We start from the raw sequence: 18,485 nt of genomic DNA, 5'->3' as shown, positions 1-18,485 counted from the left end.
CCCACACCCATCCAATGAGCAGCAGACTTGCAATCAACCTGTCCAAGTCCAAGAAGCAGTAGCCCCACAAGCAGCCCACCACATCAGAGGAACAACAGCAACGTGAAGCCAGCCCCCATTCAAGGAACAGCAGCCACATGAGCAGTCCACCCCAGTTCAAGGAGTAGCAGATGCGTGTGTAGCCCACTCCCATCCAAGGAACAGCAGCCTCGTGATCAGCACACCCTCTGTCTGAGGAACAGCAGCTGTGTGAGAAGCCTCCCTGCAGCAGCCAGAGGAGCCACCATGGCTATGAAAAGCACCCACCAGAAGAGCTACTGCCAACTGAGGAGCAACGGCTACCACAACCGCCCAAGGAGCAACTGCAGCCCGAGGAGCCACAACCACACAAGGAGCAGCCCCTGAACGGCTCAACAACTAGATCTGTTGGTGAGATAAAACATGGGTAGACAAAGAAACCCCCAAAGGAAAGAAGAGGAAGACTCGCCAGAAAAGCAGCTAAGTGAAACAGAGGCATGCAACATGTCAGAAAAAGAATTCAGATTAAGGGTCCTGGAGTGCATAAACAGGATGGAGGAAAAAATCAACAACGTATGCAAGAATCAAGAAGGAACAGATGAAAAAATCAACAACTTATCTAAGAATCAAAAAGAAATGGATGAAAAAATCAATAACTTATGTAAGAACCAAGAAGAAATGAAGAGTGATATAGAAGCAATAAAAAACACCATTGAAAGTTTCAACAATAGACTAGGAAAAGCAGAAGACCAAATTAGCGAATTAGAAGACAGGGAAACAAAACACACCCAAACTGAAATACAATTGGAGAAAAAAATTAAAAGACAGAAAGAGAGCCTAAGGGAACTATGGGACAACATGAAAGAAAACAACATACGATTAATAGGGTTGTCAGAACAACAAAAAGAGGAACTAGGGTTAGTAAACCTATTTGAAGAAATAATATCAGAAAACTTCCCTGAAGTGGGGAAGAAAAAAGTCACACAAGCACAGAGAGTCCCAAACAAGATGAACCCAAAAAGACCTATGCCAAGACACATCATAATTACCATGGCAAATGTTCAGGACAAAGAGAGAATCTTACAGGCTGCAAGAGAGAGACTGAAAGTTACATACAAGGGATCTCCCATTAGATTATCAAATGATTTCTCAACAGAAACACATCAGGCCAGAAAAGAATGGACAGAAATTTACAAAGTGATGCAAAGCAAAGGACTGAATCCAAGAATACTCTATCCAGCAAGGCTATCATTCAAAATTGAAGGGGAAATAAGAAGCTTCACAGGCAAAAAAAGGTTAAGGGAGTTTATCACCACCAAGCCAGCAATGCAAGAAATGCTAAAGGGACTGGTGTAAAGAAGAAGAAATAAAAAGCTAAGAAAGAAAACAAGCAAAAAATATAGAAATGGCTACAAACAAGTACCTTTCAATAGTAACTTTAAATGTAAATGGACTAAATGCTCCAATCAAAATACATCAAGTGGCTGAATGGATAAAACAATATGACCCATATATTTGCTGTCTACAAGAGACCCACCTCAGAAGAAGGGACGCACACAGACTGAAAGTGAAGGGATGGAAAAATATCTTTCAGGAAAATGGAAACGAAAAAAAAAGCTGGGGTAGCAATACTTAATATCAGACAAAATAGACATCAAAGTGAAGGCCATAACAAGAAATAAGGAAGGCCACTTCATAATACTAAAGGGATCAATACAACAAGAAGATATAACCCTGATAAGCATATATGCACCCAATGCAGGAGCACCCAAATACATAAAAAAAGTCCTGGAAGATATCAAGGGAGAGATCGACAACAATACCATCATAGTAGGGGACTTTAATACACCACTGACATCACTGGATAAATCCTCTAGAAAAACAATCAGCAAAGAAACAGCAATCCTAAATGACTCACTAGATCATATGGACTTAATTGACATCTTCAGAACATTTCAACCCAAAGCCGCAGAATATACGTTCTTCTCAAGTGCACATGGGACATTTTAAAAAAAAGACCACATATTGGGTCACCAGCAAAGTCTCCCTAAATTCAAGAAGATTGAAATCTTACCAAGCATCTTCTCAGATCACAATGGCATAATATTAGAAATAAACTACAATAAAAACAACCCAAAAAATACTCAAACACTTGGAAGCTGAATAGCATGTTATGAAATATTGATTTGGTTACCAATGAGATCAAAGAAGAAATTAAAATATCCTGGAAACTAGTTACAGTGAAAACACAACAATCCAAAACTTATGAGACACAATGAAAGCAGTCCTGAGAGGGAAGTTTATAGCCTACAGGCCTACCTCAAAAAACAAGAAAAAATGGTAGTAAATCATCTAACTCTACATCTCAAAGAATTAGAAAGAGAGCAACAAGAAAACCCCAGAGTGACAGAAGGAAGGAGATAATAAAGATCAGAGCAGAAATAAATGACATAGAGACCAAAAACAAAAACAAAAAACCAGTACATAAAATCAATGAAACCAAGAGCTGGTTCTTTGAAAGGATAAACAAGATTTATGAACCTCTAGCCAGGCTCACCAAGAAGCAAAGACAGAGGACCGAAATAAACAAAATCAGAAATGATAGAGGCAAAATAACAACAGGCCCCACAGAAACACAAATGATTATTAAAAAATACTATGGACAACTCTACTCCAACAAACTAGACAACCTGGAGGAAATGAACATATTCCTAGAAAAATACAACATTCCAAAACTCAATCAGGAAGAATCTAAAAATCTCAATAGGCCAATAACTGTGGAAGAAATTGAAGCAGTCATCAAAAAACTTCCAGCAAACAAAAGCCCAGGGCCAGACAGTTTCACAGGGGAGTTTTACCAAACATTCAAGAAAGAACTAAAACCTATCCTCCTCAGACTACTACAAAAAATCCACGAGGAAGGAACACTTCCAAGCTCATTCTATGAAGCCAGCATCACCTTAATACCAAAACCATGGAAAGACAACACAATGAAAGAGAATTACAGGCCACTATTCCTCATGAACATAGATGCCAAAATCCTCAACAAAATCTTAGCAAATTGGATCCAGCAGTACATCAGAAAGATCATACACCATGACCAAGTAAGATTTATCCCAGGGATGCAAGGATGGTACAGTATCCGCAAATCAATAAACATGATACATCACATAAACAAATTGAAAGAAAAAAGCCAAATGGTCATATCAATTGATGCAGAAAAAGCATTTGACAAATTCCAACACCCATTTCTGATAAAAACTCTCAGCAAGGCGGGAATTGAAGGATCATACCTCAACATAATGAAAGCCATATATGACAAACCCACAGTCAACATAATACTCAATAGACAAAAACTAAAACCATTTCCCCTAAGAACAGGAACAAGACAGGGATGCCCACTCTCACCACTCCTGTTCGACATAGTACTGGAAGTATTAGCCATTGCAATTAGACAAGAAGAAGAAATAAAGGGCATCCAAATTGGAAAAGAAGAAGTAAAACTGTCCTTATTCGCAGATGACATGATATTGTACATAAAAAACCCTAAAGACTCCATCAAAAAACTATTAGACTTAAAATGAATTTGGAATGTAGCAGGATACAAAATTAATGCCAAGAAATCTATGGCATTTCTATACACCAATAGTGAACTTACAGAAAAAGAGACTAAAAAAGCAATCCCATTTACCATCGCACCAAAAAAATTAAGCTACCTAGGAATAAACTTAACTAAAGAGGTAAAAGACCTCTACTCAGAAAACTACAGAACGTTGAAAAAAGAGACAGAGGAAGACATAAACAGATGGAAGAACATACCATGTTCATGGATTGGTAGAATCAACATCATTAAAATGTCCATACTACCCAAAGCAATCTATAAATTCAATGCACTTCCCATTAAAATACCAATGGCATATTTCACAGGCCTAGAACTGACTCTCCAAAAGTTCATCTGGAATAAAAAACGACCCCGAATAGCTGCAGTGATCCTGAGAAAGAGCAAAGTAGGTGGGATCTCAATACCAGATATCAAGCTGTATTACAAAGCCATTGTTCTCAAAACTGCCTGGTACTGGCACAAGAACAGACATATAGATCAATGGAATAGAATAGAGAGCCCAGAAATCGACCCTAACCAATATGCTCAATTAGTATTCGACAAAGGAAGCAGGAACATACAGTGGAGTCAAGACAGTCTCTTCAATAAATGTGTTGTGAAAATTGGACAGATACATGCAAAAGAATGAAACTAGACCACCAACTTAAACCATACAGAAAAACAAACTCAAAATGGATAAATGACTTAAATGTATGACGGGAAACCATAAAAATACTAGAAGAATCCAAAGGCAACAAAATCTCAGACATGCCGAAGCAATTTCTTCACTGATTCAGCTCCTAAAGCATTGGAAACTAAAGAGAAAATAAACAAATCGGACTACATTAAAATAAAAAGCTTCTGCACAGCAAAAGAAACCATCAACGAAACAACAAGAAAGCCCACTGCATGGGAGAACATATTTGCCAATGTTATCACCAATAAGGGTTTAATCTCCAACATTTGTAGGGAACTCATACAACTCAACAAAAGGAAGATAAACAATCCAATCAAAGAATGGGCAAAGGGGAGAACCAAAATGGCTGCGTGAGGTATAGACCTGTGCGTGCTGCCTCCCACAACAACATTGAAAATACCAACTATAAGACAAAACAGCTATCATTAAGAACCATGGGAAAGCTGGCCCAGTGGAAGTTCTACAACTGGAAGGAAAGAAAGAAGAGCATTGAGACTGAGTAGGATATGCAGAGGCGCCAAGAACAGAGGTATGGAGTCGCGTGCCAGGTGGGATGCAACTGGATGTGCAGTTTTTTTCAATTGAAAGGGGTTACAAAGTCTCGAATCCACTGAGCTTGTTTGGGGCGGTATTCTGAGGTCCCAGACCACTACGGCGAGAGGCAGGACGGCCTTGCAGTGGGTCGGAAAGCGAGGGCAGCTTTCTCGCGGAGCTGCTCGCCGGCACTCGGGGACGTGAATACGTGGGGTCATGGAGAGGCGAGGAATCACTGAGACGCCATTGCTGTTTGCTCCACCCTGGTGACTCCCTGAGACCCCACCCTACTCAATTTACATCACCGCCCAAGATGTGCCAGTGGCACAAAAGGAACCACATGTGCTTTTGCAGCTTAACCCAACAAACTGCAGATTTCAACTCCTTGCATCCATAAGGGACACACTCAAGAAGCAGAATCAGGTTCAGAGGAAGCTGGAACTGGACCCGGCTGGGCTGGCAACATGGAACCGCTGTACCAGCAAACGCACAAACAGGTCCACCAGATCCAGTCTCACATGGGACGCTGGGAGACGGCAAACAAGCAATCTGTGCACTTAGTAGAAAAGGAAATCCAAGCAAGCATACCAGATATTCAGCCAGCAAGAACGCCTGGAGATTTTGTCCAGCAAGGAGCTGCCCAACAAAAGACAGAATACCAAACTTCGTGTTGACCAGTTAAAGTATGATGTCCAGCACCTGCAGACTGCTCTCAGAAACTTCCAACACTGGTGATATGCAAGGGAGCAGCAGGAGAGACAGCGAGAGGAGCTTCTGTCTCGCACCTTCACCCCCAACGTGGGATGCGGCGCCCCCTGCGAGTCTGAGATGGCCTCTGCAAGGCTGAGATGGTCCCTGAGGCTGAGACGGCCCCTGTGAGGCTGAGATGGCCCCTGTGAGGCTGAGACGGTTCCGGTGAGGCTGAAACGGTCCCTGTGAGACTGGACGGTCCCTGTGAGGCTGTGATGGCCCCTGTGAGGCTGAGACGGTCCCTGTGTAGCCGAACACAGGGACACGTCGCAGATGGAAATAGCTACATTTTCCATGTGTATGACCTGGCAACAGAGAGCGTACAGATGGATGAGGACGGTGGTGGTGGGGGGGGGGGGAGGTAAGGGCAGAGGGTGGGGTGGGAACTGGGTGGAGGGGAACTATGGGGGGAAAAAGGGGAACTGTAATAATCTGAATAATAAAGATTTATTTAAAAAAAATGGGCAAAGGACCTAAATAGACACTTTTCAAAAGAGGACATTCAGAAAGCCAAGAGACATATGAAAACATGCTCAAAATCACTAATCATCCAAGAAATGCAAATCAAAACAACAATGAGGTACCATCTCATACCTGTCAAAATGGCTATCATCAACAAATCAACAAACGACAAGTGCTGGAGAGGATGTGGAGAAAAAGGAACACTCGTGCACTGATGGTGGGAATGCAGACTGGTGCAGCCACTATGGAAGACAATATGGAGTTTCTTCAAAAAGGTAAAAATGGAACTCCCATTTGACCCAGTGATCCCACTTCTAGGAATATATCCCAAGAAATCAGAAACACCAGTCAGAAAGGATATATGCACCCCTATGTTCATAGCACCACAAGTCACCATAGCTAAGATCTGGAAACAGCCTAAGGGCCCATTAGCAGATGAATGGATTAGAAAGCTGTGTTATCTACACAATGAAATACTATGCTGCTGTAAAAAAGAATGAATTCTTACCATTCGTGACAGCATGGATGGAACTGGAGAGCATTATGCTAAGTGAAATAAGCCAGTCAATGAAAGAAAAATATCACATGATCTCACTCATTCATGGATAATTAAGACCATTATAAACTGATGAGCAAAAATAGATAGAGGCAGAGCAACATCGAACTGACTGTCAAACTACAGCGGAAAGGCTGGGGAGGGTTGGGGGTGGGGGGAGTAAGAGATCAACCAAAGGACCTGTATGCATGCATACGAGCATAACCAATGGACACAAGACACTGGGGGGCATGGGAGGCTAGGGGAGGGTCAAGGGGAGAAAAAACAAGGAGACATATATAATACTCTTTGTAATACTTTAAGCAATAAAACAATTAAAAAAACAGAAAATAATGATGTTAGGATCTGAGATTCTGGATTTGAAACTGTTAGGTCGGAGGGAGCCCAGGATCAGATGCATGCAGACGTGTGATGAGATAATGGACCCTCCCTGGAATTTCTAACAGATCAGTCTGCCAGACAAGATACCGGCTCCTCCCTGGTATCCACGACGACCCCCACACAGATACTGACTCCTTCCTGAATACCCGGCTGATGCCCTGTGGCAGGAACTTCCTCAGTTCATGCCCCTGCCCCTCACCTAACCACAGTATAAAACAAAGCACCCCCCTCCCTGTTGGCGCAAATTCACTGGCTCTGCTTTTGGGCTCGTGAGTTTCGCCCGGGGACGCAGAATAAAACTTTCTCTGTTCCTATTCTCTGACTGGCTTGGTTCTCCTTATACTCTGCGCCACCGCCTGAGACACGTAACATTTGGTGCCGAAACCCGGGAGGCGTGAGCACCCCATTTGGTGGTACCTCCACGGCTCGGGGTGCCCGCCTCTCCCTTCTCATGGCTCTGGACCCCTCATGACCGCATTTCTTCAGCTCAGCAGCCTTTCCTGGTTTGGCAGCATTAACGGTGAGTCCCGCCCCACCCCCGTGCCAGTCCCTTGTGGCCGCCTGCCTGCCGGCGTCTCTGTCCCTAAAACGCGGCCACATCAGAGATTGCCTTTCCAGAGCCTTCCAGGAAGGGCTCCTCCAGACCTCGGAAGGTAGCAGAGACATCTCTACCTTCCCCGGTCCCTCCGTCCGACTGTAGCCTGGGTCAAACCGCTGGGATGCTGGCCTTTGGCCCTCGCTACAGGCCACAGGTATCGAGCATGGGGAATCCAAATTCCAAACCTGATATGAGCACACTTCTAGGGTGCCTGCCCGCCAACCTGGCTAAACACTAGGCCTGCCCCAGACTTGCATCTGTAACATAGCATGGCCTCAGTATGAAAATGGGACCTTGACTTTACCATTCGTACAGATCTCAGTAATTTCTGCTAGCAACCCGGGAAATGAGCCCAAGTCTGTCTGTCTGTCTGTCTGTCTGTCTCTCTCTCTCTCTCTGCGTCCCCGTCCCTTCCCCCAAAGCCCCTTCAGCCTCTTCTCCTCGCCCCGTACTCCCTCCTCCCCCCAGGCTGTGGCCGCACTGCGTGCCGCTGAGCCCGCGGTGTGTGTGGTGTGTGTGGGTGGGTGGGTTCGTGTGCCATGTGTGGGGGGGAGTCGGATGCCCCGCGCCCCTCCATGGCGCCACCACGTGCGCTGCGCCCTCGTCCTTGGGCGGTCCATCTGCCCACTTCGCCGCCGTTGGGAAGTGGTCCACCAGGCTGGGGTTGGTGCTGTGCCGCCCCCTCTCCTCCTCCCTCTGCTACCCCCCTCCGGTGATGCCTTCTCCTCTATCTGCTGACCCTCCCCCCTCTTCCACCCGAGGGCTGCCACCGCCACTGGCCACCACCACTGCAGGAGCCAGAAACTCAAGCTGCTGGGCGACCCCACCCTCCCGACCCCACCCTCCCCCACCCCCACCTGCTTCCCCAGTCAGTAAGCACACACGCTCACAGGCTGCGGAGCCTGTTCCCTCCTTCCCTCTGCCCCGCCCCCGGGAGGTTGCGGAGTCTGAGTACAATTGAGAAGCAAGAACCGGCTGGGGTCCTTCTCCGCCAACCCCACCCAGGATCATTCATCTGCATCTCTCCCGCTCCCCCCCCCCCCCACATCTCTGCCGTGGAAACCTGTACCCCACGCTGTGCCCTCTGAGAGTTCTCTGAGAGTTCTCACTGCCCGCCTCCCCGAGCGTTTGTGTTCATTCTAACTGCCCGCCTCACCCTGTGCGCTCTCCACCGAATCTCCAGCAATTAAATTCATAGGCGGCTGGCCAGTTCCCTTTGTGAGAGGTTGCAGCTGGGAAGGATATATCTGGGTAGCCATTCTCTCTCACTTTCTGATCTTCCTCAAATTGAAAAACTCCTCGGCTCTTTCTGTTCAGACCCTCTTAATCAGCAGCCGCCTTCTCCCCTATCCTTAAGAGCCCAAATCCTGAGAACGTGAGCTCCAAAACAGCCTTTCTCATTCTCAGGCCACCCAAAGACTGCCTTCCTCAACAGCCTCTTCTATTTCTGTGCCCATTCTACCCCTGAGGGAGGCAGCAGGAACTGAGGGCATAGTCCGAGTCTACGCCTCATTGTCTACGTCCAGCCTCACAGATTGAGAGGCATCTCAGGTTTTTTTCCCCACTGACCTTGAGGATGGCCCTCAGACCCTGGTCTGAGATCTAGTGAACATGGCCTTTAAGATTTTAATGCCTGTGAAGAGAAAACAGAGTCAGATCGGGAGGCCCGCATTTGACAGATGGTAGACCTGCAAACTCAAGCCTTGGTTGCAGCCCTGCGGCTGACGGCAGCCGTCATGGCCCCAAGGGGGCCGTGCACAGTGGTGGTGCAACGAGAGGACGTACGCTATCCGGAGAATGCTTCAAATGCGGAAATGAAGGCCACTGGGCAAAGCAGTGCCCCTGGCCCCGGGTCCAACCAAGCCCTGCCCAGCGTGTGGTCAAAGTTGCCACTGGAAAAGTGACTGCCCCTGGAAATGTGGTGGGCCCTCTGCGCCCCAGCGTGGAGGGGCCGCCCTTCCAGGTCAAGACCTGCCGCTGGCCATACTAGGACTGGCCGAAGACTGAAGGTGCCCCGATACAACGACCCCCACCACCCTCCCCGAGCCAGGGCTATGCTGAAGGTAGTGGGTCTCCTTCCTGATCGATATGGGGCTGCCTTCTCTGTCCTGCCCTCCTTTTCAGGGCCCCTTTTTCCTTCCACGATCTCAGTCATGGGTATTGATGGCAAATCCACCTGCCCTCTGACCACCGGACCCCTTTCCTGACTCCTTGATGGTAGCCCTATAACCCACTCATTCTTAGTCATGCCTTCATGCCCCGTGTCCCTGTTTAGGACGAGATATTCTCACCAAACTAGGGCCACTCTGCAGCTCAGAGCCCTTCAGCCTCCCTGCTCCTTCTGCTCCTGGCCCCCTCCCTTCACGGGGACGCTGATCCCCCACTGCCATGTGTCCCCTTATGGGGCCCAGTTGTCCCAGACCACAGTCGCTTACCTCAGTCTTGCTGTGAATACCTTATCTCCTTATCTCCTCCATGACTGTCCCCTCCTCTGAACAAGAAATGTTTTCCTTCCTCAGGCTCACTGGGTACTCTCGCCTCCAGGTTCACAACTGTAGTCTTCTTGTAAACCTCCTCTATGACATGACATGGCGAAGGGACCCTCTCACTGAGCCCACAGATCCCCAGGCCAACATCCTCACCCCTTTAATGCTTTGAAAAGTGCTCTGACCTCAGCGCCTTCTCGCCCCATCCCCCTCCACCCTTCCCAAAGGAAACCTCCTTGAATGCACAGGTTTATTCAATAGTCTGACTATTATCAGAAACTGAGATCATTATCTCTGGAAAAAAATGTAACTTTAAAATCCAAATGGCTAGAAGCCTGGGAGCAGGCAGCCTGCTCCCTCCCCCAGTCCTCCACGCCCCCCCCCCCCCCCCCCCCCCGCCTTTTCTCCAGCCTCATATCCAGGTCCCTGGCTTCCACTGCTCCTTCCCTTTCTCTTTTCCCTTGGATAACAGCGCATTCTAATATTCCCTTCCACTTTCACTGCAATACCTATCTCTCTCAGGCTCACCAAATGCCTCCCACCATCCCCGAAGAAGATTCGGCGACACCATCCAGGACCTGATGACCCATCATTCCTCACAGGCTCTTACCTGGCCAGGGACCCTCCAATTTTACTCCGGAAGAAACTCAGGTTTTTAATATTTTCAGGTGAAATGGACATGGAATGATGAGGGAGTTATCAATTCTACTGTCTGGGATGGGAAATCCTCTGGTGTCACTCTCTATTTACGAACCCTGAACCTACTCTTATGCCCACCATCATCAACACAACTTTCCATCTACTCTCTAACATCAATCCCTCCTCCTCTACATCCTGCTGGATTTGTCTGTCACTGACTTGAACCCTCATCATAGCCACTCAATTCCAACCTATTGGGCCATCTAACTAAACTCTCTCTAGAAATTCGCAGCTCCTGACCGGACCTCCTGCCCATGGTCCCGACCAGAATCTGGGCTACACCAAGGAGCCCCACCTTCTTAAGCCCTTTTGAACTCCTATATGGGAGACCCTTCTTGCTCAACCACCGTCTCCCTACTGATCCTCCTCCCCTGGGTACTTATCTTCCATATCTGTCCTTACTCAGGCAATTGCTCCGAGAACACGTGGACAGGTTTCTGCCCAAGCCAGAGCTGACCAACCAGGACTCCCAAGGACCAGCCCTTCACCCTGGTGACTCGGTCCTCCTTAAGAATCTACATCCAAAAGCCCTGGAGCCTAGGTGGACGGGACCTCACACTGTAATCCTTACAACCCCCACCACGGCCAAACTACTTGGCGACCCGTCGTGGCACCACCTCTCCAGACTCAAGAGGACCCTGGAGCAGCATGACTTCTATAAATGTGAGGTGTTGGGCCCCACTAAGGTCCACCTTGGTCACCCTCCCCCTCCTCCTTCTCCTCCTGGCCCTGAGCAACCTACACCCACCCCCACCCACTTATGTGTGGAGGTTCAAGGTCCGTGGGCCTACTATCAGATGGCAAACAAGTCACCCAGCAGGTAGGATCTCCGGGCTACCCTCTAGTCGGATGCCAGACATAGATCCTGATGGCTGTCAACATCTGGTCAGTGGCCAATGGTGGCCAACCCTATGTCTGTTTTGCTTACGACCAGCGGAACCCAGACAGGTGTAATCAAGATGTCAACACCTATGGGGGTTGCCACTGGAGAGACTGTGTCATCAATGATGACTATAATGAGGTCAGGGGTAGCCCCCCTTTTTTTCTCTTTGGGAACCCAAAACTCCAGAGCCCACCCTGCCCCCACGGATATGCTACCAGACCAGTAATCCGGTAACTGGGGGACGAGTCACTTGGAACTGTACTCAAAACCACACCGCAGCCAGTACACCAAGGCTGGCCCAGGTACCTTCTTTTGATGCAACAGCACCTTAAGCAACTGCATAAACTCCTCTGACCCTGGACCTTGCTTCGTGGTCACAGTAGTTCCCCAACTAACCTTGTATGGAGAGTCGGAGCTCGCCTGGCTGCTCCTTCCATCCCACCCCAGACCCGCCGGGCTGTCTTCCTCCCTGTCATATTAGGGGTGAGTATCGCTGCCTCGGTAGGCCTCACTGGGGGGCCCTCGGGAATAGTCTGGTCACTGCTCAGGACTTTAATGACAAGCTCCAGTTAGCCCTGGAGTCTACTACCGCCTCTTTTAGCCTCCCTACAGCAGCAAGAGACATCAATAGCCCAGGTAGCCCTACAGAACAAGCACGCCTTAGACCAGGGGTCCTCAAACTTTTTAAACAGGGGGCCAGTTCACTGTCCCTCAGACCGTTGGAGGGCCGGACTATAGTTAAAAAACAAACAAACTATGAACAAATTCCTATGCACACTGCACATATCTTATTTTGAAGTAAACAAACAAAACGGGAACAAATACAATATTTGTATTTGCATGTGGCCCGCGGGCTGTAGTTTGAGGACCCCTGCCTTACACCTTCTGACTCCAGAAAGAGGAGGAACCTGCATATTCCTTCAGGAAGAATGCTGCCACTACGTCAAAGAGTCCAGAGTAGTGGAGCAAAACGTGCAGATCCTGACAAAGCTGAGTGAAGAAATACATACAAGACACTCCCGAAACAACTCTCTTTTCGACTGGTTCCAAAGCCCCTTAGCTACCTGGGTCCTACCCATGATAGGGCCCCCGATTCTCATCTGTGTCTTTTTTCTCTTAGCCCCCTGCCTCCTCAAGTTCATCTGCTCCTGGATAGCGGAGATGTCACAGGTGACTGTGAATCAGTTCCTGCTCCATCCCTACTACACTCAGCTGCCCTCCAACTGCCTCTGCCTGACCCTGGCCTTTAGAACCCCCCTTCGTCATCCCTGGTCAGCTGGAAGCTGTCAGAATGAATCCGTGTCCCCTATCACTAAAAGGTGGAGATGTTAGGTTGGAGGGAGCCCAGGATCAGATGCATGCAGATGTGTGATGAGATAATGGACCCTCCCTGGAATTTCTAACAGATCAGCCTGCCAGACACAGATACTGGCTCCTTCCTGGTATCCACGACGACCCCCACACAGATACTGACTCCTGAATACCCTGCTGACCCCCTGCGGTGGAACTTCCTCAGTTCATGCCCCTGCCCCTCACCCAACCGCAGTATATAAAACAAAGTGCCCCCCCCCCCTTCCCTGTTGGCGAGAATTCACTGGCCCTGCCTTTGGGCTTGTTTCTCCCGGGGACGCAGAATAAAACTCTCCTTTCCTATTCTCTGACCGGCTTGGTTCTCCTTATTCTCTGCGCCACCTCCTGAGCCACCTAACAGAAACATTCACTCTGATATGCAGCATCTATGCCCTCGGGGTGCACTGTGAAGTCTGGCTGGAAGTTCTGGGATGCTCTGTCACATTGGTGCTGGTGTGACATGTGTCTCATCCCTGGTCCTAGCTACCAGTCTCTGTGCTGAGTGTGTAGCAGGAGAAGTGTGACAAATCCTGGGATGGGGAGCCTTTCCTCTTGTTGTAGAGGTCCGTTCCTACGAGCCCATTGAACGCTCTCCCTTCTAATGGCTCTATTTCCACAGAGGGGCCTCCTCCATAGAGGGAAGGGGAGCTTTCTTTCATAGAGAAGCCCGCCTCCCTAGAGAAGGGCTCCCCCGAGAGAGGGGAGTGGAGGGAGCTCCCAGCTAGGGGAGCTCAGGAGTCCCTAGTAAATGGGGCCACTCCACCTCTTGATAAAGGGAGCTTCTTTCTAGGGAGGAGGCTCCTTGCCACTCTCTAGGGCAAGCATATCAGACTCACAGCCCACGGGCCGCAACGAATAGTTTTGCAGCCAGCCAATACGTAAGAAACGTTTAAATAAACGTTTTACATACAGCCCAGCCAGTAAGAAACGTTTTAATAAAAATTTTGTCACTTAATTTTTATAATATCCTGTTATACATAATTATTAATAACAAACTACAACGTTCGCTAATGACTGATTACTATCATCGTGTTGCATTCGTTTTCCTTATGCACCTTACACACAGGTGCACCACTTCTCTCTACTAATATTAACAGCGAATATTTTAGCAGCCGATGGCCACATCATTAGTCTTGAACTGACCTGTTTGGTGTGCGCAACAGGAAATATTTCGCTTTCAGAGCACAAGAAAAATAAGTTTATTGGTGTTACGCTTATTAATTTGTGCAGTTATTCAGTGTCTGTTAAGTTAATGTTCAAGACAAAATATTAATTTTTATTAAAATGTTCTGTTATTTTATGTTAACGATGACTCATTTATTTCAGCTCTTTGTATTCAGCATGTCTCTATCGAAATAAACCTATGTTTCTATGAAAATTGAAGCTTTTGGTTTTTTTGCGGCCACATACTTAAACCTTGTTTATTTAGCCCGTGTTAGCCTTGGAGTCTGACATGCTTGCTGTAGGGAGAAACCCACTCTTTTTTTTTTTTTTTTTAAATATATTTTATTGATTTTTTTTTTACAGAGAGGAAGGGAGAGGGATAAAGAGTTAGAAACATGGATGAGAGAGAAACATCAATCAGCTGCCTCCTGCTCACCCCCTACTGGGGATGTGCCTGCAACCAAGGTGCATGCCCTTGACGGGAATCGAACCTGGGACCTTTCAGTCCGCAGGCCAATGCGCTATCCACTGAGCCAAACCGGTCAGCGCAGAAACCCACTCTTTAGAGAGGAGGACTCCCTCCGCCCTCCAGGGGAGTGAGCCTCAGTCTAAGGGGGTCTTTTCTCTAGGGAGCGGGCTCCCTTTTTCCTCTAGTGGGGAGCACGTCTCTAGAAGGCCAGCGCCTCTCTAGGGAGGGAGCCCCTCACTCGGGAGTTACCCCCGCTCTGGGGAGGGAGCCTGTCTAGGTCTAGGGAGAGGCTGGACCTCCTGACCTAGGGACTGGCCCCTCTAGGGGGAAGGAGCCTGCCCCTCCCAATCCTGGAGCCGGGGAACCGGCGCTGGCGCTTCACAGCTTCACTCGGCGCCAGAGATCAGCGCCCGAGCGAGGCGGGAGGCTCTCCCTTCCCAGCGAGACCCAACTCGGGCCCTACCTGTCTGGTGCTCGGAGGTCGCGGCCCGAGAGGCAGAGCGTGGCCAAGTGCGTAATCCCGGCGGGGGCGCGACGCTGGGGACAGCGGGTGACGCACGGGGCGTGACGCGACGGGGGGCGGGGCACAGGGGGCGGGGCGTGGTCTGCACGTATCTTGGCGGGGGCGTGACTGGAGCGTGGCGCAGGGCGGTGGGTGGGGCGGGGGCGGGGCCTGGCAGGGAGCACAGGGCCTGCCGCCCCGGAAGAGGCGGTCATGTGACTGGGAAGATGGCGGTCTTTCCCTGGTAAGCGCTTTCCGGCCCTGGGCTGCGGGGTGGGTTGTCGAAGGCTGTCTGGGTCCCGCCTCGGTGCGTGTCCCAGCGAGCGCGCTGTGTGCGAGCTGCTCCTCTGTCGGAGCCGCCCACCTCGCCCCGGCCGTCGTGACCCAGAGGAGCTCCGTGCAGCCGGGCGGGATGGATCTGGGTTCTCGCCGCGCCAAGTTCCCCGGACCCCTGACAAAACTCAGTTCCCTGCGTCCGCTTTCCAGTCGAGTTGGTGTGGGTTCTAGGGGCGCTGGAGGCAAAGAAAGAGGGACTCAGCTCTGAGGCTGGCCCGCCCGGGAGCCCTGTTTGCTCCCTGAGTTCCTCAGTTCATCTCGCGGAGTCTTGGTTTTCTCATCCGTAAAAAGGCGCCGTTCGGCCTACTCTGCGGACCCTGCGCCGGGCACTGGGAGGCAGAGCTCTTAGACTGCTCGGCCCGCAGGGAGCTGACCGCCCCTCGAGAACGATTGCCAGTATAGAAGGATGCCCAAAGAGGCATTTGGATGCCCCCCGGGGGCTCAGGGAAGGTTCCCGAGAGGCAGAGTCTAAAACTGGGTTTTGCAGCATGTAGAGGAGCTCATTAGTAGGAGGGAGTGGCATCTGCGAAGGCTTCAGGCTTAGCGGGGCTTTCGTGGCTGGAGTGATGGGAGCCACTCAGGCCCCAGTGGGTGCTCTGAGTGCGTGAGAACGCGAGCGAGTTGTGATGGTGATAGTGAAAATGTTTGGGGATTGAGCTCTCCCGAACGTTTCAAAAGGGGCAATCGGTACTTTTCTGATTGTTCTTTCCAAATGATGTGAAGTGGTTTTACATTGAGTGAGCAAATGAAAGAATATACACTATACAGCCCTAGACCTTTGAAGTAATCAGGTACAGGCAGACCTAGGAGATTTTGGTGGTTGGGTTCCAGACCACTGTGGTAAGGGGAGTATCTTGCTTTCAGTTTGTAAAAGAGAAAGCACCATCTGTGAAGCGCAGTAACAGGTCTGCCTGTGCAACCTTATGGTTCCTGCTTGTTTCACGCTGTCTCCCTGTTCCTTTCACCAGCCCCGAGTTTTCCTTGACCTGGTCATGCCAAGCAGCTTTATTAAGGGAATTATTAAGGCTTAGGCACAGAAACAGGAGAAACACCTGGCCTCAGTTATCTGGAATGTTGTCATCAGAAAATTTAGGAAGCTGCTGTTTTCATTTCTACCTTCAGTATGATTTTATCTTTACTATTTTCATTTTAAAATTACGGAGAGGAGCCATTAGCCTGTTAGCATCTGGGGTCTATCATTGTTTTTGACATATATCAAGCCTTTATTTTGTGCCTGACACTATGCTAAGTGCTGAACTTGCAGCATCTATTCAACTCTCAGAACATCCTCAATTTCAGATGAGGAAATTAAAGCAGAAGGATGAGGCTGTTCACTTAGTCATAGAGCCTCACTCAGCAGGAGTGCTGAGGTTTTCAGCTCAGAGCCTGGGACCTTACTCATTGTTGAAGTTTCTGGGTTGTGGGCTCCCCAAGTCCAGCTGTGTTGTCATGGGCCTCCCAACAATCCCTCTTTTCACAGACTTTTAAAAAAACTATGCACATCACATTTTCTGTTTACTCCCTTGTAACAGAACCCTCAAAATCGCCACCCATTGGAATCTGAATTTCTACATCATTTAAAAATTTTACTGGTGGCTAAGGGAGATTGGGATTGTGGAAGAACAAAACTAAGGGGCCAGATTGTCAATAGTTAATTAAAAAGTCACTCAATAATTAAAATAGCTGACAAAAGTATTTAGTGGATTTTGGCATCTTCAGTATAAGGAGATACACTTGGTAACTGGTAGCAGAATTTCTACATATCATATTCTCAGATGTAAATAATTAAAAAATAGGGCGTTGTCTACCTTTAATGCATATAAGTCACCTGGGGATTTTGTTAAAATGCACTTCCTGATTCTGTAGGTCTGGAGTAGTTCAATGCTCCCCAGGTGATGCCCTTCCTAGGGATCTAGGGACCACGCCCAGCCAGGAGTGGAGATGTGAGATGTTGGCTTTTTTTCTGTGGCAACTGACAAGGAACCAGAGGAGCCTTTTGCATCTCTGAGGCCTGGGATTATGGGTGGGTGTCTGCTGCGCAGCTCTGTTAGCAGGAAAAAGGAAAGGCTTTTTGTGAAAATACCCACTTAGAGGTCGCTGTTCGCCTTAGCAAAGACCCAGCAGGCATTGAAGAAAATGCTGTAATGTCTCAGACTGCAGGAAACACTGAGGAGCAGAAAGTAAATTTGAGGAAATAATGGAAGAAGTGATAGAAAAAAGAAAAATAAGCAGTTTGACATTAAAAAGGGTAAACATTTCTTTTCTTTTTTTTAAAATATATTTTATTGATTTTTTTACAGAGAGGAAGGGAGAGAGATAGAGAGTTAGAAACATCGATGAGAGAGAAACATCGATCAGCTGCCTCCTGCACATCTCCCAGTGGGGATATGCCCGCAACCCAGGTACATGCCCTTGACCGGAATCGAATCCGGGACCCTTCAGTCCGTAGGCCGACGCTCTATCCACTGAGCCAAACCGGTTTCGGCAACATTTCTTTTTTTAAGGTTTCCCAGAAGTCGTAATTTATATTCCAAAGACTTCTCTCCCCTCGAACTTAAAATATATATTTATATACATACATTTATATCAAAGCTCAGTCCTTTAAAAGAAAGGTAGACAATTGCTTAATTTTTCAGGTTCTGAAGACAACTAATAGGTGATCTATCGAATTTTTGAATTTCGAGAGTTGGACTGACTTGGTTTGCATTTCTCTCTCACTTGCTGCTGTCACCTGACAAGTTACCAACACTGTCAAGTCTCAGCACCTCTGGAAAATGGGGAGATGTAAGGAGGGTTACATGAAATTCATTGGTGGTAGATTAATGGGGCAGAGGACAGCAGAATAAAATGGAGAGATGCATACTGCTTTTACTTGGTGGGTACAGGATAGTTAATTAACATTTACAGCAAATAGAGATAGTATGCAGGGAACAAGATAACAATGAGGGGTTCTGTGGTCTCTTGCTCTGGTGGGGAGGTTGTGCCCCGAGGGGTCTGGA

At 48.3% G+C, this 18,485-nt stretch overlaps 1 protein-coding gene and 1 long non-coding RNA gene across 3 annotated transcripts in view; one reads left to right on the top strand and one right to left on the bottom strand.

Annotated features, from left to right (window-relative positions):
- Positions 1-15,156, bottom strand: part of LOC308517894 — a 37,229-nt gene extending 22,073 nt beyond the window's left edge. The window contains exon 1 of the long non-coding RNA XR_013995904.1: positions 15,112-15,156. This is a non-coding gene — a long non-coding RNA (uncharacterized lncRNA). The remainder of the gene's footprint in view (positions 1-15,111) is intronic.
- A 200-nt stretch (positions 15,157-15,356) lies between these two features.
- Positions 15,357-18,485, top strand: part of VPS35L (VPS35 endosomal protein sorting factor like) — a 159,195-nt gene continuing 156,066 nt past the window's right edge. For both annotated transcript variants that reach the window (XM_081089389.1, XM_081089388.1), the window contains exon 1: positions 15,357-15,394. In XM_081089389.1, coding sequence (XP_080945515.1) covers positions 15,378-15,394 — 17 coding nt within the window. In that variant the 5' untranslated portion in view covers positions 15,357-15,377. The remainder of the gene's footprint in view (positions 15,395-18,485) is intronic.

Source organism: Myotis nattereri (genome assembly GCF_964212035.1).
Source record: "Myotis nattereri genome assembly, chromosome: 4".
NCBI lineage: Eukaryota > Metazoa > Chordata > Mammalia > Chiroptera > Vespertilionidae > Myotis > Myotis nattereri.
The sequence above is the reverse complement of the archived record's forward strand: the minus strand, read 5'-3'. Positions and strand labels throughout refer to the sequence as shown.